The 19377-nt window shown below is 53.8% G+C and overlaps 8 protein-coding genes across 8 annotated transcripts; 4 read left to right on the top strand and 4 right to left on the bottom strand.

The window, feature by feature from the left end:
* Nucleotides 1-257: 257 nt before the first annotated feature.
* On the top strand, nucleotides 258-1683 carry IWZ02DRAFT_379244 (phosphoesterase family-domain-containing protein; the record flags this gene model as incomplete). Its single annotated transcript, XM_066765032.1, has 6 exons — nucleotides 258-444; nucleotides 497-611; nucleotides 661-757; nucleotides 805-886; nucleotides 935-1057; nucleotides 1103-1683. 6 exons carry the CDS (start codon nucleotides 258-260, stop codon nucleotides 1681-1683), a joined length of 1185 nt encoding a protein of 394 aa, XP_066621730.1.
* Nucleotides 1684-2832: 1149 nt separating this feature from the next.
* IWZ02DRAFT_295579 (uncharacterized protein) lies at nucleotides 2833-4099 on the top strand. Its single transcript, XM_066763854.1, has one exon. The coding sequence runs from the start codon at nucleotides 2965-2967 to the stop codon at nucleotides 3715-3717; it is 753 nt and encodes a 250-aa protein (XP_066621729.1). The 5' UTR covers nucleotides 2833-2964; the 3' UTR covers nucleotides 3718-4099.
* A 1509-nt stretch (nucleotides 4100-5608) lies between these two features.
* On the top strand, nucleotides 5609-6629 carry IWZ02DRAFT_434041 (uncharacterized protein; the record flags this gene model as incomplete). Its single annotated transcript, XM_066766336.1, has 2 exons — nucleotides 5609-6050; nucleotides 6301-6629. 2 exons carry the CDS (start codon nucleotides 5609-5611, stop codon nucleotides 6627-6629), a joined length of 771 nt encoding a protein of 256 aa, XP_066621728.1.
* A 1971-nt stretch (nucleotides 6630-8600) lies between these two features.
* On the bottom strand, nucleotides 8601-9702 carry IWZ02DRAFT_470222 (t-SNARE; the record flags this gene model as incomplete). Its single annotated transcript, XM_066768781.1, has 4 exons — nucleotides 8601-8665; nucleotides 8718-9000; nucleotides 9075-9547; nucleotides 9600-9702. The coding sequence occupies 4 exons, from the start codon at nucleotides 9700-9702 to the stop codon at nucleotides 8601-8603; spliced, it is 924 nt and encodes a 307-aa protein (XP_066621727.1).
* A 697-nt stretch (nucleotides 9703-10399) lies between these two features.
* IWZ02DRAFT_379438 (nicotinate phosphoribosyltransferase) lies at nucleotides 10400-11949 on the bottom strand (the record flags this gene model as incomplete). Its single annotated transcript, XM_066765040.1, has 3 exons — nucleotides 10400-10620; nucleotides 10672-11852; nucleotides 11900-11949. The coding sequence occupies 3 exons, from the start codon at nucleotides 11947-11949 to the stop codon at nucleotides 10400-10402; spliced, it is 1452 nt and encodes a 483-aa protein (XP_066621726.1).
* Nucleotides 11950-12226: 277 nt separating this feature from the next.
* On the bottom strand, nucleotides 12227-13495 carry IWZ02DRAFT_454376 (glutathione S-transferase). Its single transcript, XM_066767714.1, has 2 exons — nucleotides 12943-13495; nucleotides 12227-12894 (listed from the first exon to the last, which is right to left on the bottom strand). Exons 1-2 carry the CDS (start codon nucleotides 13003-13005, stop codon nucleotides 12283-12285), a joined length of 675 nt encoding a protein of 224 aa, XP_066621725.1. The 5' UTR covers nucleotides 13006-13495; the 3' UTR covers nucleotides 12227-12282.
* Nucleotides 13496-13616: 121 nt separating this feature from the next.
* IWZ02DRAFT_434037 (uncharacterized protein) lies at nucleotides 13617-15174 on the top strand (the record flags this gene model as incomplete). The annotated part of the gene is made up of 3 exons (XM_066766335.1): nucleotides 13617-13656; nucleotides 13712-13879; nucleotides 13910-15174. 3 exons carry the CDS (start codon nucleotides 13617-13619, stop codon nucleotides 15172-15174), a joined length of 1473 nt encoding a protein of 490 aa, XP_066621724.1.
* A 796-nt stretch (nucleotides 15175-15970) lies between these two features.
* Nucleotides 15971-17224, bottom strand: IWZ02DRAFT_295458 (uncharacterized protein). The gene has a single exon (XM_066763853.1). It carries the CDS (start codon nucleotides 16973-16975, stop codon nucleotides 16034-16036), a length of 942 nt encoding a protein of 313 aa, XP_066621723.1. The 5' UTR covers nucleotides 16976-17224; the 3' UTR covers nucleotides 15971-16033.
* Between the last annotated feature and the right edge of the window lie 2153 nt (nucleotides 17225-19377).

Below are 19377 nucleotides of genomic sequence, written 5' to 3'. Positions count from 1 at the left end.
GACGGAAGATGAGACCAATTAAGAGGGCGAGAATTTGTTTGTCGAAGAAGAGGATTGGCAGTTGCGTCGTGGCCGCAGATTGTGGGTCCCATCACCTCAGGAGCGGCCACTATATTAGAGCAGAGCCAATCAAACAAACACATGGGCAATGACCTTCCCCTTTGGATGTCCGGCACATTTGCACGTGCATACAAAATGTAATGGAGATGTGCCTCGACTTTGTCCTCCAGCAACTCTCGCTCAACAACACACTCAGCATGCCGTCCTTTTCTGTCGCCTGTCTTTTAGCCCTGACCGCCCTTGTTGGCGTTGGAGCACTTCCCCATATCCCTAGATCCAACCGTCTGCACCCTCGCAACTCCTCCTGGGTTCCTGGCAAGGCTTTCGATCGCATCGCCATCATTTGGCTTGAAAACACCGACTACGACAAGGCTGTTGGTGACCGTATGCCTCGATGCTCCAACCACTTGCAAACAAATCTGACAGCATTCATCAGCCAACCTTGCATGGCTCGCGGCCAAGGGCATTACTCTCGACAGTTACCATGCCGTCACCCATCCCAGTCAGCCAAACTACCTCGCTGCAATTTCTGGTGACTACCAAGGCATGAAGTGGGTCAACAATACTGCCAAATATTTCCGAAGTCTGACTGATTTTCAGTCACGATGATCTTTCCAACTTTCCCTCAAACGTTTCGACTGTGCTAGACCTTCTCGAAGCCAAGGGCATCAGCTGGGGCGAGTATCAGGAGGACATGGTAAGCCAATCAAATCAACGACTGGGATCCTGTGCTGACATGCGTAGCCCTACACGGGATTCACAGGGTTCGAGTATCTGAACCAGGTAAATGGTGCCAACGACTATGTTCGCAAGCACAACCCTGCCGGTAAGGACCCAAAGACCTGTTGAAGCCTGGTGTTGATTTCAACCGCAGTGAGCTTCGAAAACATCAACCTACAGGAGGAAAGACTGGCAAAAATCAAAAACACCACCTTGTTTTGGGAAGACTTGGAAGCCGATGCACTCCCTCAATGGATGTTCATTACACCAAACATGAGTATGTTCTCCAGAACAAAAGGCTATTTTCCGCTAACAGGCGTAGCTTCTGATGGCCACGACTCGTCTGTCACTGTTGCCGGTACCTGGACCCGTACTTTTCTCGAGCCCCTTTTGAACAACACCAAGTTCATGAAGAACACGCTTGTCCTCGTGACCTTTGATGAGAACGAGACGTACACAATCCAAAACCGCGTCCTCGCAATTCTCCTCGGCGACGCCGTTCCGGCAGAGCTCGTCGGCACCACCGACTCCAACTTTTACGACCACTACTCCGAGATTGCCACCGTCGAGGCAAACTGGGGTCTTGACACACTCGGTCGTTTTGACGTGGGCGCAAACGTCTTTTCTCTCGTGGCCGAAAAGACTGGCGACACGCTCCGCGAGTGGTCCGGAGCAACGTCGCTTGACCAGCACTTTTTCAACTACTCTTACCCCGGATACTTCAACGACATTTCGGGCAAGAACCGCTCCTTCATCGCCCCCAACGTCAACACCGAATACGCCGGCCGTCAAGTCCACCCCTCTATCGTCGAGACTTGGAAAGATTCGTCTCTGCCCATGTACTACGGCACTGACCTCGAGATTCCCGACGGATACAACCTGCCTGAAGCAGAGGGGTACTGACCACCTCCAGCGTTGTTGAGATTTTGTGCAAGATCATAGATAGAGCTGATGACTTTGCGCAACAGCCCCTCTGGACCCACCGTCGATGACGGCGAAAGTAATGCTCCTAACTTTGGGATACCCCGGTTCCAAAACCTCGTTTTTCTCCTCTTTTCCATGCTTTGAAAGAGACCACTCCCGCCAACGAATCTTCCATCTTTCCAAACCACGTACACGATAATTGATAGTTTTTACCTGTGTTCCATGCTTCAGTAGTGCTTGGTGGGGTCGACCAGTAACACTCATCACAACCTCGAAGTCCCCAATACCAACGGATCCAACCGCAATGTGCCCCCATCTTCGGCCATAATTTCCGCTTCTACGTGTACCTCGCAGGCTCCATTGCCACCAACTACCCATACAAACTTAGCTGCGTCTACCTGTGCCCCGCAAATCCCGGTAAAATCGTCCAGTCATAAAAAGCTGCGCCAACATGGTCCTCGCGAATTCCATTGTGATCATTTAGTCAGCTTTAAGATCACAGTTGTCTCTTTGGCGCGGCCATGGTGTTGTTGAGCGCTGGATGAGGTAGGAAAAGTTATAGGGTTTGGCAAGCAGAGAGGAGGTGATGTCGATCGCAAGACCCAGACGTGCGAGAAGTCTGTCGCGACGGGTGTCATGTGCCTCTATGATCTGGTGGCACCCTGATATAGCGGGAGGCATCCTAAGGCAGGTACATGGGCACACTTCCGGCTCAGGTGCACACCATCCAGGCTACTTCCACAGCCTGCACCACATCTGACGCCTTTGTCCTGTTGCCCGTGGCAGTGGTCGACCTATGTCCTCGTCGGCGGTCGAACGCCATCCACGCCCACTTTCCTCAACTACGACGTCGGCTTCCTTCCCGAATCTTACATCTTCTTGGGCGCATCGATCGTGGTCTCAGACAAAGCTTCTGTACCAACCACCGAGTGCGCAACGCTACACCGTCTCTTGTGTTACCGGTCGGCAGACAAACTACTCGCGATATCCAATAAGGTCCAACAGAGACAGGCGTCATATTGATTTTGGCTAACCTGGTGCTTCAATCAGACCACCATGCCTCCCAAGGCAGCTTCCAGCCCGGGAGGCCAGGCCAGCGGCCATCTCAAGACGGACGAGACCAGCATCCTTGGAGTACTGCACACCTTCGTAGATAACGATCAGGACGACTGGAACGACCAAGACTCCGCCTCCATGGCCATGCAATGGAACAAGGACAAGCCGAAGGACTAGACTCTCAAACCGGAGGAAATCTCGGTGATGAAAAAGAAGATAGTGGCAGAGAAACTGGTCTTGGATGTACACCTTGTCGAGCCCGTCCTCAGAGTCAGCATCCGGAAGCTTAGAGAGATGGATGACGCCAACCAGGACACTATCGGCGACATTTTCATGACAGCGCTGGAATATTGCAAAGTCTTTCTTGATGTGAAAACGACGCTGGGCACCCAAGACGATGGACATTCTCCCCTCCAGGCCGTCAAGCGACGAGTTCTGGTCATCTTGACGAAAGCGAGCGAGTTGGATGAACAGATCAAAGACTCCGTTGGCACCGTCATACTCGAAGGAACGATTCAGGAGGTCAACCAGTTCCTCGTCAACGCCACCGACGCCGAGACTGCGAAACTCGCCATAAATACCATTGCAAGGCACGCCATCGCCTCAATGCTTTCCAAAACAAGGACGATCGAGAACAAGCTTGAGACGCTTGTCATAGCAATCGACAAGGCCCTCGAGGCGATCCCGTCCCCGGACCGCGGCGACATGGATGCGTCCGTGGGCACCGTCAAAAAGTTCGTGAGAGACGTAATTACCCTGTCGCATCAGGTGCAGCAGAAGAGTGAGGGCTTTGCAGACAAGTCCGAAATGGATAGCGCCCTCCGATTCATCTCGGATGCTGCCGTGAACGCCCCAAGCGTCGACGTCCTCAAACAGACTGTCCAGTCTGCGATCAAGTTTGCGCTGGGACAGAATCACGTCAAGGTTACGGGATTGCGCGACATGTTGGTTCAGTAGTCTGTCTCACCGCCCTAGAAACGAGTCGGATTTTGCCACGTCCTGAGTGACGGAGAGTAGCTAGTTGGCCAGATCAAGAGCACTTGGAAAGCGTTCAATTGTATAGAGTTAGTGGTCCATTTAATTTCGATTTTGAGAAGTTGCCTTTCTTCCTCCTCAATCAGATAAATTCACTTGTCTACCACTTGCCGACCAATGGTGCAAATAGCCGATTGCCGCTACCGCTGTTCAACAGCTGATCTGCTCGATAACCTTGAACTCTCCTCCACAATCCAAATGTCTTCCTTCCTCAATCGAAACCTTTTTATGGTCAGCTGGGATATTGAAAATAGTCAAGGGCACTGAGTGGCCAGGCTTTAATTTTGCCTTGCGCAACAGCGCCTCCGGACGCACTGTTGATGGCAGCGAAAATAATACTCCTACCACACTCACAACACTCTAGTTCCAAAACCTTATTCTCCTCTTATTTTCTATGCTTTAATGCTTCGCCGCGATCAAAATAACCAGCTGAGATTTAACCGCGAATAATTCTTTTACCGTTCCATACTATGCACCCAATAATTGACAATTTTTACCTGCAGTCCGTGCTCCAATAGTGCTTGGCTGGTGTTGATCATTGAATGGGATCGACAGGCAAACCAGGGCATTGAAAAAAACGTCGAGGGCACCAAATAACCAACGGATAATTTTGCGATACGAAAATACGATTGCAAGGACCAGATGATGCTTCGCGCGAACCACGAGAGAGACGGCACTTCCGGACGATGCACGCTGTTGTCGATGTGCTCGTGAGAGCGTTTCGATCTGGTTTGAACTTCTCTGGCATGGAGGTGCTGCTTTCTCCATCTCTCGATGATCGAGAGTGGGTTGACGTCAGCAACTTCGCTCCAAGATGCGATTCACGAGCTCTCTGGCACGCCGCGCAATCACTCATTGAAGTCCACGGGCTCGGCATCGTTAAAGGCGGCTTGGTTGCGACGCTCGACTTCCTCCGGGCTCAGCTCCGTGTATGCGTCAACGCCGTCAACAGAACCCGTGACAACGTATGTGCCTTTGAGGCAGGGAATGTAGGAGTGGTTGTCGGAGGTGGCTTCGTCGTCCAGCGGCGCGTTCTCAGACAAGTCGATCTCGCGCTGGTTTGGGGGCGTTGAGATGTCCTCCTAGGAAACAGTCACCTTGGACCTAAAGAGATAGAGCGTTCAATGCCACCACTGACGTATCTGTCCGTGATCTCTTCGAAAGCGGCGGCACGGCGACCGCAGTTCTCGTGGTATTCCTTACAGTTGCGGACATCACCCAGCACCTGTTCATCCTTCAGCGGCCATCGTGAGGAAGTCTTCCTCCATGGGATCATTATCTTCGGACGCCTCCGACTTGCCGTCCTCAATCGGCTCGCGGTCACTCGCAATGCAAGGATACCCGACCTATTGAGAGGGAGTCGGCAGGCGCCTTTGAGATTGAGGGCTGACTTGCCTTCTGTTGGGAGTTCGTCCTCTTCAGAGGTCTCCGAATCTTCGCCCTTGATTTTCTCTTTGGCCGGTTCGTCTCAGGCTCTCTCTTGATGTTGTCTTGACTTGCGTCAGCCATAGAGACGTGTAGCAGTGTCAAAGCATCAATGTGGGGGTTGGATGTTGATGAGAGACGACTCTGAGACAGAAAGTATCCAAGTTTTTGAGGAGGCCGTGTTTTGTGTGCGCCGAGTCTGGCGCAAGGCTGTGACTGAGGAAGGGGCGGCAGGTCTTTCACACGACGCCTTCTCGATCTTCTGCTGTGTGAAAGCACCCTCCGACCGCTCCTCTCCACAGTCTTCAACTGCTGTTCAACCTTGGTGAGCGACACCACGCACCACCCGATCAGACACATCACGGTCTGGCCTTACACGCAGATTAAGATGTCTGAAAACCCGAAGTCGGAGTACGACATCCATGGCGTCGTTGAAAAAGTGGACATCGACAACTTGAACCATTTCATCGACGTCATCATACACGACGCGGGTCCCCGGAGGCAGACGGGACTGGATAAGAGGAAGAAAGAGGCGCACGACGCGGCTCAAAAGGATCTGAGAAACCTCGTCCAGGACATTGAACTCCATCAGTGCCCCCGCGAGCCTCCATCGTTTGATGATCCGGTCCCCTGTCAGAACATCAACCGCCTGCGCAACCATGTTGATGTTGAGCTTATCAACCCCGTCATCTCTCAAAGCGATGAGTGGAAGAAGAAGCTCGGTGAGCTCGTCGACCGCTGTTGTTCTCGACCAAAGCCGAAGCCAGAGCATCCGGAATACAGTCCAGAGAGGCCGGTGCCGCGAACTTTAGAAGAGCGAGAAGAGCAAGGTAAACTTCACTGCAACCAAGTTTCTCACCACGTAATGACGAAATATGGTAGCCGAAGGGCAAGAGGCCAAGTGGGTCGATCCGCCCAAATTCCGCGAAGTTGCGCCTAAGTACCAAAAGCCCACGACGGCAAGCACCTATGAGAGGGAGGACCCTGAGCTCCCCTTGGACCCAGAGGACGAGGAAATGCTGCATGAAGAGAGCAATGGCGGACCATCAGCAACTACATAGCCTGCGCCAATTACTCCAGGTCCTGCGCAGCCCACGTCGCCGACTCACAAGAAGCCTGCGTCTACGTCTCCCAAGCAGCCCACACCCCCAAAGGAGACTATGCCACTCGAGGAGACCTCGCTTCCCATGAATCCTCATATGGAGCCTTCCGAGGAGCGTCTCAAAGATACTACACCGCCGCCCGAGACCAAGCAGGCCCAGGGCCCCGAGAGCCACAATCCAGAGGAAAAGGTCGGCACTGACAAAGAGGCCAAAAAAAAGGCGGAAAAGGAGGACAAGAGGGACAAGGAGGGACAGGATGGCGCTGGCTCCAGCTCCAACTCCAACCGTCGAGGATGTCGAATCTAATGAGGGTTTCGTGTGGAAGGCGATGGACGTCCACCACATCCTTGATAGTCAAGTGTTGAATAGGAATGTAAATCGACGGGGTGCAGAGGAGTATCGAGACATTGCGATAGCGAAAACAGAATGAAATAGAAAAGAGCGTGGAATACGGATCAAGCTGACAGCGCGTCTGAGTGACCGCTTTCATGGTGTTGCTGACCAACCAGGCAGTTTTGGCTCACATTATGGCGTCGCATCTCTAGCGGTCGGGTTTGAGGCACGTCGATGGAGAAAGGAGCTAGAAGCAAAGAGGCGTCCGTGAGAAGAAGCACCCCACTGCCGACTCACACCCGTGACGGAATAGGAACTCGACCAGGTATTGTTGCTCCAGGAGTGTAAGGTTGTCCCCGCACAAGGAGCATTCGTCTTCCGGGCATAAAGGTTAAAATGTGGTGACCGGCAGCATTCATACGACTAACCACCCACCCACCACTCCAATATCGTCGAGAAAGAAGAGACTCAGATGTGCGAGGACTCAAGGAGCAGCCGTGCGTCAGACGCATCAGGACAAGTCCTGCGCATCGAGGCGGCAGCTTGGGGGGGGGGGGGGGGGGGGGGGGGGAAGATCTCAGTCCAGCTCTCGTCGCTGTCATCATTCACCAGTCTGGCGCGTGGGGGAGAGAGCAAAGAGACGGCGCTGTCGGTCTCGGGGGAGCTGTCGTTTGCTTGGAGGGTAACAGATGCAAGAGTAGAGGATAGGTGGAGCAGCGATCGGGTTGCCGGCGCCTAGCGATTTCTGGTGGAGTCTTTTAGACGTGTGGGCAACTGCAGCGCCTGCGTCTGTAACCAAATGTGTGTCAGGTAGGCAATGTCAGATACAGTATTGCGAGATGAGAGGTTGGAGTCGCTTACTTTGCAAATAGGTGTGTTGTCGTCCTCGGCTCGTTGCAGCCAAGCTGATCTGAAGCACCATGCATGTCCACCAACGGCGTCAGAGAGATAAAACACGGCGTTGGGCGCTCGCTACGCTGAGGGATGGAGAGGCAGGTCTCAATCGTCGCCGCCGCCGCCAACGCTGTAGTAGCAGCTGTCAAATGGCGGCCAATCCAAGGGCGACAGACACGATGCTAAAAGCACACACGAGGGACACACAGTATCGGAAAGGAAAAGTGCCATGTGTATACAACTCGACTCAACAAGGAAACAGTGGTTCCTCTAGCGCCCACGTCCAAACGCCAAAGACCCGAGCAAATTGAAGGAAAAGGGAGAAACAATAAAGGATTTCAAAGACTACAAGAATGCCATCGAGCAATGTCCCATGGGATCAAGAAGCGTCATGTACACGCACGCCACTTCCTCGAGGCGCCGCCCGGTCAGAGCCAGGCACAGCGCATTACGCCTACGAGGAAGAGCGACATATGAGAGAAGAAAAACGAGAACAAAGGGATACACAATGCCGAGTGTATGCACGCAGCCAAAATGCCATGCCAGACGTGACGCTGAGCAGCCAGACCAAGGGAAGATCAATGAAACTGGGACGGGAAAGAAAGACTAGGACGAGACTCCATCTACAAACAACGACCTCGACGCGACCTCGTCGGTCGACGCAGGGGCGAAAGGGAAATCCAGCCACACAAAAGCCTGCTGGAATCCAGACCAATGGGACGGAAGAGCACGCAACAGCTCTGCGCGCCCCGCATTGTACACTTGGCCATGTGGACAGTGTATCCACATGATGCATAAACGTCTTCGAGATGATGATCCCGACCACAGATCATCGGTGCAACTTTTCTTGGTGATTTTCCTTGGCTTGCGTGCGCGCAGTCAGGGTTAGTACTACAAATGCCAGTCTGGCGTTCGGTTGGGTATAGAGTAACTGTATCGGGAAAACGAGCGGACTGCAACGGGCGGGCCGCGCCTTTAAGGTCGAGTTAGCGGATCTAGGTTATTGGGTGGTTGGGATGAACGCAGGACACGTACCAGAAATGCAAGCGATTACTTCTTGCTGTTTGTGTAGACGACAACACCAATGATGATGGCAATGATGATGATGAGCAGGACTATGAGCCGAGTCAGCATGCAAGGAGGTATTGGCTTGGCGGTGATGCTTACTGCAGATTCCTAGGCAGTACCACTTTTTGCGGTTGCGCGAGCGGGCGCTGGTGATGGCCTGGCCAATCTCGTCGTTGGCCTTTTCGACATTCTCGCGCACTTCCTCGCCCTTTTGTTCAATGTTTTCAATCAAGGGCTCCTGCTGGACGACAATCTGTTCGAGGTCCTGGAAGAGCTGGGCCAGCTCAATCATCTGCTGCTCAATCTTCTGAATCTCAAGGTGACGGCCCTCGACGGCCCGGAGCGCCGACTGTGCCTGGCCACGACGATCGCTTTGCATCAACTGTGTCGCGGAGCTACGTTAGCGCACGTGGACCTCGGGCAATGGCCGTTGGAAAAACGGGCGGGAAGACGTACCGCTTGTTGGAAAATCTGCGCATTGGGATCCTCAACCGCATTGCGAACCTCTTCCTCGGTAGCGTCGGGTCTGACGATTCTGTACTGGCGGGCCTGGCTTTCTTGCAGGTCCTTGCGGAACCTGCTCTCGACCTCCTGAAACTTGTTGATGGTGGCTTTGAGCCGGCGGTCCACGCGGCCGACCTGCGGCTTGTTGCGCGGATTGCCGCTCTCGGGCAGACCCTTGATTTTGCGCATGCGATCCACCAGCCCGCGATTGCCCGTCATAATGTCATTGTTGAGCGAGTCGATCTGGTTCTTGTAGACGAGGGGTTCGTTGACGGCCGACTTGTGGAGGCGCTGCAGCTGCTCGAGCTGCGAGTCGATTTGGTCGAGGGCGCGGTCGATTTGCTGGCACTCGTTCAGAATGGCGTTGGGGTCCGGGGCTTGCTGCCCGTTCATGGCTTGCATCTCGTAGTCGGGTTCTGTGAAGGCTACGCTATTAGTCGACGGTTTTGGCACGAATCAAAGAACTGGGCACTGTACGGTTGCTGTAGCCATTCTGGGCGCCGTAGCCAGCATTCTCGCCGTAGGGGTTGGACTGGCCGTAGCCGCCGCCTTGTTGGTTGTATCCGCCGTACTGAGACATGTCGTTAGTTGTGCGAAAAGGGCGGGGGAACGCGAGGAAATAAATGGCGGCGGTCGGTGGTTGGTAGAGCTTACACTCATGCTGGATAGAAGAAGCCGGCGGGAGGTTGTGAGGCAGGTATGGTATTAGGACGGTTTTGTGCGGCTAGGTAGTCAGTCAGGCCAGGCTTGGAGGCAGCACGGCACCGGCAGCAGTGATGACGGGAAGGGAAGGAGTGTGGGCGGATGATGCGCCGGACGAAAGAGGGTGGTGCGGCTGAGGTGCTAAAGAGCGACTGAATTGGACTGTTGGTTCTCTGTTGAATGGTTGGTTGGCTGGTTGGTTGGTTGGTTGGTTTGACTGCTGCGGGAGGGAGAGACGGCGAAACTCAAGGCACTGCCTGCCTCAGGCTGTCAGGTAGGTAGGCAGGTAGGCAGGAACAGAAGGAAGCCCCTGGCTCCGGCTCCATGTCGCCCCCGGCCCCAGTCAAGTCAAGTCAAGCCAAGTCAAGTCCAGTCCAGTCCAGTCCAGTCCAGTCCAGTCCAGATCAGGTGATGGGTGCCCGTGCCACACAAGGCCAAGGACCGGGATGCCCCTAATTTTGGCTCCCCGCCCGTCACCCGCAACACCATCCAAACCAACCAAACCAACCAACCAACCATCCACAATCAATCACTCCTAACCGCCCACTCTACTCACTCCCACATGCACTCTGCTCCTACGCTGAATTGCCCCATCGCGTCCGCTCGTCGCCCCCCTCCCACGTCTTCTCTACGTACCCTAGCCGCCGCTTCACTTCCGCCACCTTGTCCTTGTCGCCTGTGTTCTTTCCAATGTTGTCGCTGATCTTGACGGCCGGCCTGCCCTCCGCCGATGCGATCTTGATGACAATGTTCAGCGGCACCGACTTTTGCCCCGTCGACACGCGCTCATAATCGTCTGCGCCAGACCTGTCAGCCCACTTTCCACATCCTCAAACGCGGCACTTACTGGTCAAAAAAGTCCCGACGCCAAATGTCGGCTGGAAGCCCTCTGCCTCGGCCAGCTTCTTGTACTCCAAGCACAGCTTGATGTTGAGCGAATCGGAAAACACAATCACCTTCATCTCTTTGATGCCCTGGCCGTCGTAAAACTCTCGCATCGTCTTTATGAAGCCCCTCGGATCGCCCGAATCCTGCCGCACTCCGGTAAAGACGCGCGCATAGGACGGCAGATCCTTCGTGTTCCTCTGCTCATCCGCGGGTGCCGCAATCGGTGGTTGGGTGTCGGTGTCGCAGGCTTCTGTCGCGCCTGATGATGCACTCGTGGTTGCTGCACCCTGCTCGGCAGCAGTGTAGGCGGGTATGCGCTTGCTAAAGGCACGCAGGAACGCTGGCGTACCAAACGTGTCGGTCAGGGCGATGCCGAGCACGCCCTCGCCAAAGGTACCAACCCAATACCGCAACGCCGTCTCGTTGGCCTGCTCATAGTCGTTTGTGATGGCCGCGATGCCCATGAACCATTCATGCGCAACTGTTCCCACCGGAGGGATGCCGTACTTCATGGCAAAATGGACGTTGCTCGTGCCCGACAGCTTGCCTTCGTACCCCTTGTCCCGCCCCTCCTTGGCAGCCTGTAGCAAGCCCTGGAGCACAGTGTCTTGCGTGTGGTAGTCCCGCCGCCTCCTGCTTCCAAACTCGGAAAAGATGCACCCATTCTTGAGAAGTTGAGCGCCCTTGTGGCGCGCCTTTTCTAGTTGCCCGTCATAGTTCCAGTCCTTGTCGCAGAACTTGAAGTACGCCTCACTGATAAGGGCCAGCAGCGGAATCTCATACAAGATCGTCTCCACCCACAATCCTTCCGTATGAAGTCCCAGATCGCCCACGTCATCGTCTGCGCCCGTGTCGTCATCCGCCTGGAACGAAAGCTGAATCTGCCGGTCGGGGTGGAATCGAAACTTGGATAGGTAGTCAATGTACGGCTTGGTGAGGTAGTTGCACGTCGTCTCGAGGTAGCGCTTCTCGTCGGGAGAGAGGGTGATGTTGGCAAGTTTGTCAATCTGCGTTTTTAGCCAGCGATATGCTGCGCGGGTGAAGCGCATTTGAGGAGTCCGGTTGGTGAAGCTGTAGGTGACGTGGACGTCGGGAAAGTACTTGAGGACGCAACATTGCATCGTCAGTTTGTAGAGATCGCTGTCCCAACGTCAAGGTTTGTTCGAATTCGTTGCGCCGCTACTTACGTATCGAGGAGGGACATGACGCCCTCGGGCAGCGCGGCGTCGGAGCCCATGATGATGGTGAAAGGTGATGAGGATGACCGGGAGGCTGGCAACGGTGTCGTAGAGGTGTAGACCTGCCGCGTAATGATGGAGGGGTAATTCAACAGAGTGAAATCAGTGGTATCCACCCGGACAACATCCCACCTCAGACCCAGCACCGGGATTCGGAGATAAGATCTCTTATCTATCCCGTCGTGGGTTGGCTGCGGCTGCTGCCCGCCGCTATGCAGGTCCGCCCACGGGGAGCATGAGGCTGGTGCCCTTCGGATTACGTAGACATAATTTCGACTTCACCACAACAGCATTCATTTTATTTCAACAATCGATGTTCTTCTCAATCAGCTCTACTGGGGAACTTTCCTGGCATCAATGTACTTGGGCTCGCCAAAAGCCTCCCTGACCTCGGGCACGGCCAGCACCCTCTCGAACCAGCTCATAACACTGGGGCACTCGCTCCTCTGCTTCTCATCAACGACGTGCGCAAACGGCCAGAGAAGAGAGCTGGCCAAGCTGATATCCGCCAAGCTGAGCTTGTCCGTCGCAACCCACTGCCTGCCGCCCTTGAAGTGCCTCTCGAGCACAGCAAGTCCCTTTGCAATCGTCGCAACGCCGTCATTCTCCACCTTTTCGTCGTACGGGCGGATGCCGAAGCGCCAGACAATTAGGGGGGTGAAGGGCACGAAAATGTCGCCCTCGCTGTAGCAAATCCACTGCCTCACGCGCGCGCGTTCCAGCGCCGTCTCGCCGAGCAGCTGCGACGCCTTGGGGCCTGACTCGGCGACGTACTGCGCAATGGCGTCCGAGTCCGCAATGGGGTTGCCGTCGGCGTCTTCAAAAGAGGGCACCTTGCCCGCGGGCCATTTGGCGAGAAACTCGGGCGTCTTGTTGGTCTCGCCCATCTTGAAGTCGGCGGGAATGTCGATCTCGAGGCCATTGAGTTTGGCGACGGCGAGAATCTGCATCCATCAGATGGCAACCCTCTCCAAATTTCTGGCCTGACATACCCTGCTAACTCTGGGGGAGGGATTGTAACTGTAAAGCTTTCCGAAAGGAGCAACGCTACCCATTTTGCTCGTAGTCGTATGAGATGGAGGTATAAGTGTCAAGGAAGGTTTGGACGAAGAGAATCTGTTACCGCAATGATGCTTTTGACTGCTCCTTTATAGCCACCTTCTGACATGTTCGACATTGTTCGACTCTTGAATCCGGGAGGCTTGGTTGCCGACGGGGCGTTCAAGCGGTCAGTTGTCTTTCCGCCTGCCGAGTGGAGTATGGCCTAACGCTTTGACGAAGAACACTGTACATCCAGCAGCATCACTCGTTGGCCAAACATGAGACGGCCCCCTCGACACAATCAGCTGCTGTGCCACGACTAATGCCCGCACGCTGACTAAATCCATCGCAAGATGTCTCCACGTCTGCAAAATCCGACATGCCGCTCCTTGTCCGCTGAGAAATCCATTCGATGCATGCGACTTCGAGACGCAAACATTGAATCCTTCTCCAAGTTTTCCCCCTGTGAAACCCCTCCCCACAGTAGCGGGAAGATCGTTTGACATTTCCCGAGCGCCTGTGTGGTTGTGGCCCCACTGGGTTTCGGCTGACAAACCACACCGGCCTTACAAAGCAAGCGGACTTTGACTCTCCCCATTTCCTGCACCTGTGCTCGGCGTTAGACATGCACATTCTCGGTGGTTTCTCCCCGTCCGCTGGCGTCTGTGGGAAGCTCTCCGCCATCATCTGTTGGCAAGAGAATTGGCACGCTGCGCGCAGTGGGCTTTGACATAACGGCTGCGTCTAGGGAGCTGTCGTCCGCTGCTACAGTTGCGCCTAAGGAGCATTCGTTCACCGCGCCAGAAATTATCATTTCGTTCTGCACCCATTTTGCAAAGTTGTCACTCAAAGTATTTCTATTCGTATTGTCTTCGCACTGTTTCCAGAGTAAACCATGAGCTTGATCCCCACGTCAAGGTCTTCTTTCGTTCTTTCTGTTTGCGCCATCGCGATGTCTCAACACCCTTCTGCACCCCGTCAATTTGGATTCCTGTTCAATACTCGACCGTATCCTGCTCGACAACCTGGAGAACGACGGCCGCGACGACGACAATGACGACAACAATGGCAAAGACACCCGGACTGAGATCGCAAAGACGGGCAACACACTTCTTGTCGTGTTCGCAGACGGCTCTGAACTCACCACCGGCAGAAGCTACGAGGTCGAGGAGGCCTTGGCGGGTACGGCGCACACCGTCACGAGCGATGCCGTTATACATGGCTCCTTCGCAGATAGGTCGACCTTCTTCGACCTGAATGCCGCGACCCGACGAATCCTTGCAGTTGGATGTGTTCCAACAGAGGAGTCGGACGACACGTTGCTGCTTGCGCAGCACCATGGATATGACAAATGTCAGGGCGACCTTGGTCAAGCTATGAACATACCTCGCCTAAAACGCGAGAGGTCGAGTAAGCTTCTGGAAGAAATATCCGACGATGCTTTCAAGAGAGGTCTGCTTCCCATTTCACCCGCCTTCCTGCGCACGAGGGAAAACCTGCCATCGAAGCCCGACGAGATTTACCAGCTGGGTGCGCAAGACCAGTCGGAAACTGAGTCTTTTGAGCTTCCTCCCGACGACCTCTTGGAAGCAAAGCAGACTGATGATTCCGACAACCTCGAGCTGCCTGATGACAGTGACCTACGCGCACCAAGGTCCGAACACCACTCAGTCTTGGAAGAGTTCTCCTACGAGCAGGCATGTGGTAGGTTCCATGGTATCACGGCCGAATCGCCGCAACGGCAAACAGGCTTCTCCCTGGACCCGTTCGAGCCGACTCCGACGCCAATCATCAGCGTCGAGTGGCTGTCTCGAATGAGGCACAACACGAAACTCAACGGCGCCATCCTTGGACTCGGTACCGGATGTGGCAGGACGGCATGCAGTCTTGCATTCTTGGAGGCTGAAGTCAAAAGGGTCCTCGATGCTAATGTTGCTCCGTTCAAGCCCCATCTAATTGTCTGTCCGGCATCCCTGATGCCAAATTGGATTTCGGACTTTTACAATCATTTTTCGAAGTCGGGCCTGCTGAAAATGTGGGCGCTGGAATCGAGTGAGAAGGCGGCTTTAGCTCAGTACACATGGAGCGGAAAACAGCTCGTCGCCGCCAAGTACGCCGTGGACACGCCCAGGGAGCAGTCATTCACCATCACCGGAGCGCTCCAGGAGCATTCAAGATCTTGACACCCCTCCGTGATTTGGGACTGTTGGAAATTCACGTCTCTCTCGTTGCTGATGTCAGTGAGCCTACATTTTCAAACTCCCTGACGAGAGCCAGCAACAGTTGCTCCAGCACATCTTACCACGCTCTTATGCCAACCAGGTCCTACGTTCTCCGTGGCAAATCCATCTCTGACTACGACGGAACAAACATCCGTCTGCTGGAGCAGAAGCTTTTCGAAAGCGAGTAATGTCGCTTGTATAAGTACCTCATTAGCACGTATCACTCGATCCGCCGACGGTCCTGAACTACTTTCAAGTCCATTCACCCGTCTGTATGAAGACAACGGACATCGAAAAATCGCATTTTCACCAAAGTTGACACCTCGAGCGCGCTCCGATGCCCCGCCGACCCTCAGGGCCAGGCGGTCCTCGACAACTGGAACAGGGTCCTACAGGAACAAACTCGAGCCCCGTCTGGCACTGACCTATTGAATTCGATCGTGCTACCAATCGTCTGGGCTGGTGACGGCATCATGTCGTCTTCGCGCGCCTGGCCGCGCATTGAGCGACATGCATTGAACTCGGAGGAGTTTGTACGTGCTCTCAAATGGAGCTCATACCAAGGCGAGAACAATTTACAACTTCCGACCCACCTGCAAAGAGACGACGACGGCCGAGGTCTCGATCAAGATCTTGCTCAGGCCAATATCAACAACTTGACTGCTGCATCCGCTGGCGCTTCCACCAGAATATGATGTTGTTCGAAATCTTTTTCTCACTCCCATTGAAAGCGAATCGCATCAAAGTCAAACCCGTTTAGGAGGGTAGCATTCGCACTGTACATCAGAAAGCATGTCGTTTTGCGGAGGCTGCATCAAGTTCAATCGAAACGGCGAAAGGACATGACAGAGCGCGTCAGGTTGACAATAACATGGTCCAGGTCTTGAGCTCTAGCTTCATGGCCGGCTTCTCTGAGGCTCTGCTGCAAGTTCATGACTGAGCACAGTGCCTTGGCATCTGTTGGGAGACCATCGTGGGTGCATCGAACATGTTTTGTCCGGTATAGCTCTGGGTGATGCTCGTATGAACAGCTCCTGTGGGAAAACTCGTCGAACCAGTCATGGAATTCTTGGTTCCGCGTTCGGAACATGAAGAAAAATCCCTCGAGCAAGCCCCAGAGAGACACGTATCTTTTCATTGTCCGAGCGCGTTCGTCCCATGTCGGGGGCGCGCCCGTGCCGAGGTACTCAAAGTCAAGCATGACGTGGACGAGCTTTCCGTGTTGGGCAAGGGCGTCAATGATGCTGAGGCAGCCCAGCAGCGACTCGTTATGAGAGTTGCCGGACGGATTGAATGCGGCGGAGACGGTGACCTCCAATTCTCTCGCATAGCGCAACAGGTGGCCAGCCGATCCCTGGTTGATTCCCTGAACACCGTTGAGCGGGAGACTAATCCAACCAATCATGACAGAGTCTGGCTGGATTTCAGCCTCAAGTATGAAATTCTTAGCGAGAGCCTCCATCTGGTAAAAGCGCCAAGCTTTGGACACTCGGAGGAGAGGGTACTCTTCCTCCATCTCATCACCTCTGAGCCGTACAGCCCGTCCGAAGTGGTTGTCGTCGATTGACTCCTCTGCAATCATCAGACAAAGTTCAGGTGGTAACGTCGACATCTTTTTGGCGGGCTCATTGCCGGGCTCCTTTCCGGGCTCGTCGGCTGCCATCACCAATGGGTCAGTTCTACAGGCCAGAGTAGAGCATGATAGATGGAGAGACTGTGACTGACCTGGAGGTGAAGATCCTGCAGATGTTGCTGGAGGCATGTGTCCGGTAGTAGCAGCTGGATGCGGCCGACGTTGGAGAAGAGTTGAAGGTTCAAGTGGTTATGATGGTAGGGTGGCCTGGGCCTGCGGAAGATCGTTTTCAGATCTGAGTAGAGCCAAGTTGAAGATGATGTTGACAATAGCCGTTCGCTACGGTCGCAGGCGAAGGGTGGTGTAGTCGAAGACTCGGCAGTGCTGGTGATGGAAGGGAGATCCGAGTCTGCATACGATTGTTTTCGACCCTGAGCCCGGCTGAGTGCGACCGTGGCAGCCGAGTTTAGTTGATTTTTTGAGGAGTAGAAGGGTCGACAGCGATGGAATTGAGAGATTGGAGCTTGTAAACGATCGTTTTGAGATGAGTAGTGGTGTGGCATTGAATGAAGAAGGATGGCCCGGCTACACCATGAATTATGCTTTTGCTAGAGCATGACGCCAAACTCGATTCTTAGATAAGCGACTGACGAGGCGAATACACTCCAGGGGTATTACGAAGAGATGAATGGGCGAGGCGGACGTTAGGAATCGACTGTTGGCCGTTTCTTCGAGACGTCGAGCCGTATTCCGGTGCCTGTTCATGCTCTTGAGTTTCTTCTCGCGATGCGTCTTCCTTGGCTGCGGACTTTCGAGGACGTCCACAAGCTTGTTTAGGAGTAGGCGTGGGTTGGTAGCTTCTTATTAATGGACCGCGAGGTTACTGACCCCCCTTTTTCAGATGCTGGACACCCCTGCCTAATTAAGTGTACGCTTGACCTGAAGCTGGTGTAGTGACCTCGTGGTCGACGTGAGGGGCGTGGCGCACTAGACGCAGTGGGTGACTTAAGTAGTAATTGCTTGCCCGAATAGGCAGTGCTCAGTATCTGATTACTTTTCTTCTACTTGCTTCCTTGTACTGCACTCGAGATTCAAACGCGCAACCTATGGCCGCCCAGGCCAATGAACAGCAGTGTAAACCTACATAGCTTGTTGCTGTTGGTCTACAGTGCTTCTAGTACTCGTGTTGTTCGGCTGGTTTAAAGAAGTGGAAGCAAAAAGCTTCAGGGTCTTTTCCTGCTAGACACAAGTTTTCCATCAGGCCATACCGCGAATTGTTCAAGACGGAATGCTTAGGTTTTTAGTTGCCGCGTGCAAGAATCGAACACACAACCTTGACTTTTCTTGACTTCCTCATGACTAAGCTGTTTCAGAACAAAAGTTTTACCGCAAAAGCTTAAAAAAAAACTTGAAGCACTCTTTACTGTAGCGTGTCATCCTTAGTGCAGGGGCCATGCTCTGTAGATTCATTAGTGAATGGACGTATTGTAAGATTGGGGCTTACGTACAATCTTCTCTGTATCGTTTCAATAAGACCAAATGCCCGAAGGCGAAAGAAATGGTTGATTTTGCAATATATAAAGTCTATTCTTGAAGGGTCCCCATCACCAGAAATGCCGTCGTGGGATTGACCGGAGGCAAACGTAGACACATGAGGGTCGCGCCTGCCATTGCCGCCCACAACCGACAAACCGACTCACCACCAACCCCTGCAATCCCCAGTTCCCTTCGAAGCATCTTCATCGCTCGATATGCCGCCCTTGTTCATTGTGCGCGTAACTTTGGTCAGGGACCCAATCGCAGCATCAGTCCAGTCCTAAGGGTGTGTCGCTTCGATGCATCGTTTCGAGGGACTCGTTCGCTGAAATCCGGGCACTGTCTCGCTTGCGGTATATTGCACAATGATAAAGCGGTCGTGCGGCGATGACTTTCGAGCATTGGGAAAAGAGGTTGCAAAGGGCTTGCTCAAGGTAGATGAGTTGGGTAAAAATCACACCGAAGTCATGTAGCTTGGAGTGTGGGGACATGATGCTCGCTTAACTACCAACAGCGATCTGGACCGCGCTACTGGAATGCGACCGGTTCGTGGTCTGCAAAGAAGTTTCAACGATATTTACTACGAGATTCGAATTTGGCCATCCAATACAGCTCGGAGAACACCAGGGAGACTCCTAGGCCAGGTATATTTGGATCTAGGAATGGAGCTTTAATTCATTTTACAACATCTACATCGGAACACACCGGCAAGACTAGGAAAGAAAGATTAACCATGACAGCGGGTGCAGAAAGAAACGAGACCTGCGCGATGGAACGGTTGCCGCCATCATAGCCGCGCCTAGGGAGCAGTCGTCTGCCAGTGTAGCCGCACCTATGGAGCAGTCATCTGCCAGTATGGCTGTACCTAGGGAGCGGCAATCCGTCTCCACAAGTGCGCTTAGGCAGCTGTCATCCATTACGAAAGCTTGAATCGGGAGGTGTCATTTCTTCCAACACCCTTTATGCCATCAAACTTCTCGTCCAACTCTCTAGCTGCTCCAGTTCCATACACCACAGTTAAGCCGGCTTAACTTGCCATCAGCCTTATGACAAGG

The sequence above is a fragment of the Phyllosticta citriasiana genome (genome assembly GCF_038021145.1).
Source record: "Phyllosticta citriasiana strain CBS 120426 chromosome Unknown IWZ02scaffold_8, whole genome shotgun sequence".
NCBI classification, from domain to species: Eukaryota; Fungi; Ascomycota; class Dothideomycetes; order Botryosphaeriales; family Phyllostictaceae; genus Phyllosticta; species Phyllosticta citriasiana.
The sequence above is the reverse complement of the archived record's forward strand: the minus strand, read 5'-3'. Positions and strand labels throughout refer to the sequence as shown.

Excerpts from the sequence above, each read along its gene's own strand:
- IWZ02DRAFT_454376 (XM_066767714.1), bottom strand. The coding sequence starts at position 13,005 with ATGGGTAGCGTTGCTCCTTTCGGAAAGCTTTACAGTTACAATCCCTCC. Across the intron at positions 12,895-12,942 it reads CCTCCCCCAGAGTTAGCAGG|ATTCTCGCCGTCGCCAAACT; the intron begins GTATGTCAGGCC and ends TGATGGATGCAG.
- IWZ02DRAFT_295458 (XM_066763853.1), bottom strand. The coding sequence starts at position 16,975 with ATGCCTCCAGCAACATCTGCAGGATCTTCACCTCCAGGTCAGTCACAG.
- IWZ02DRAFT_295579 (XM_066763854.1), top strand. The coding sequence starts at position 2,965 with ATGAAAAAGAAGATAGTGGCAGAGAAACTGGTCTTGGATGTACACCTT.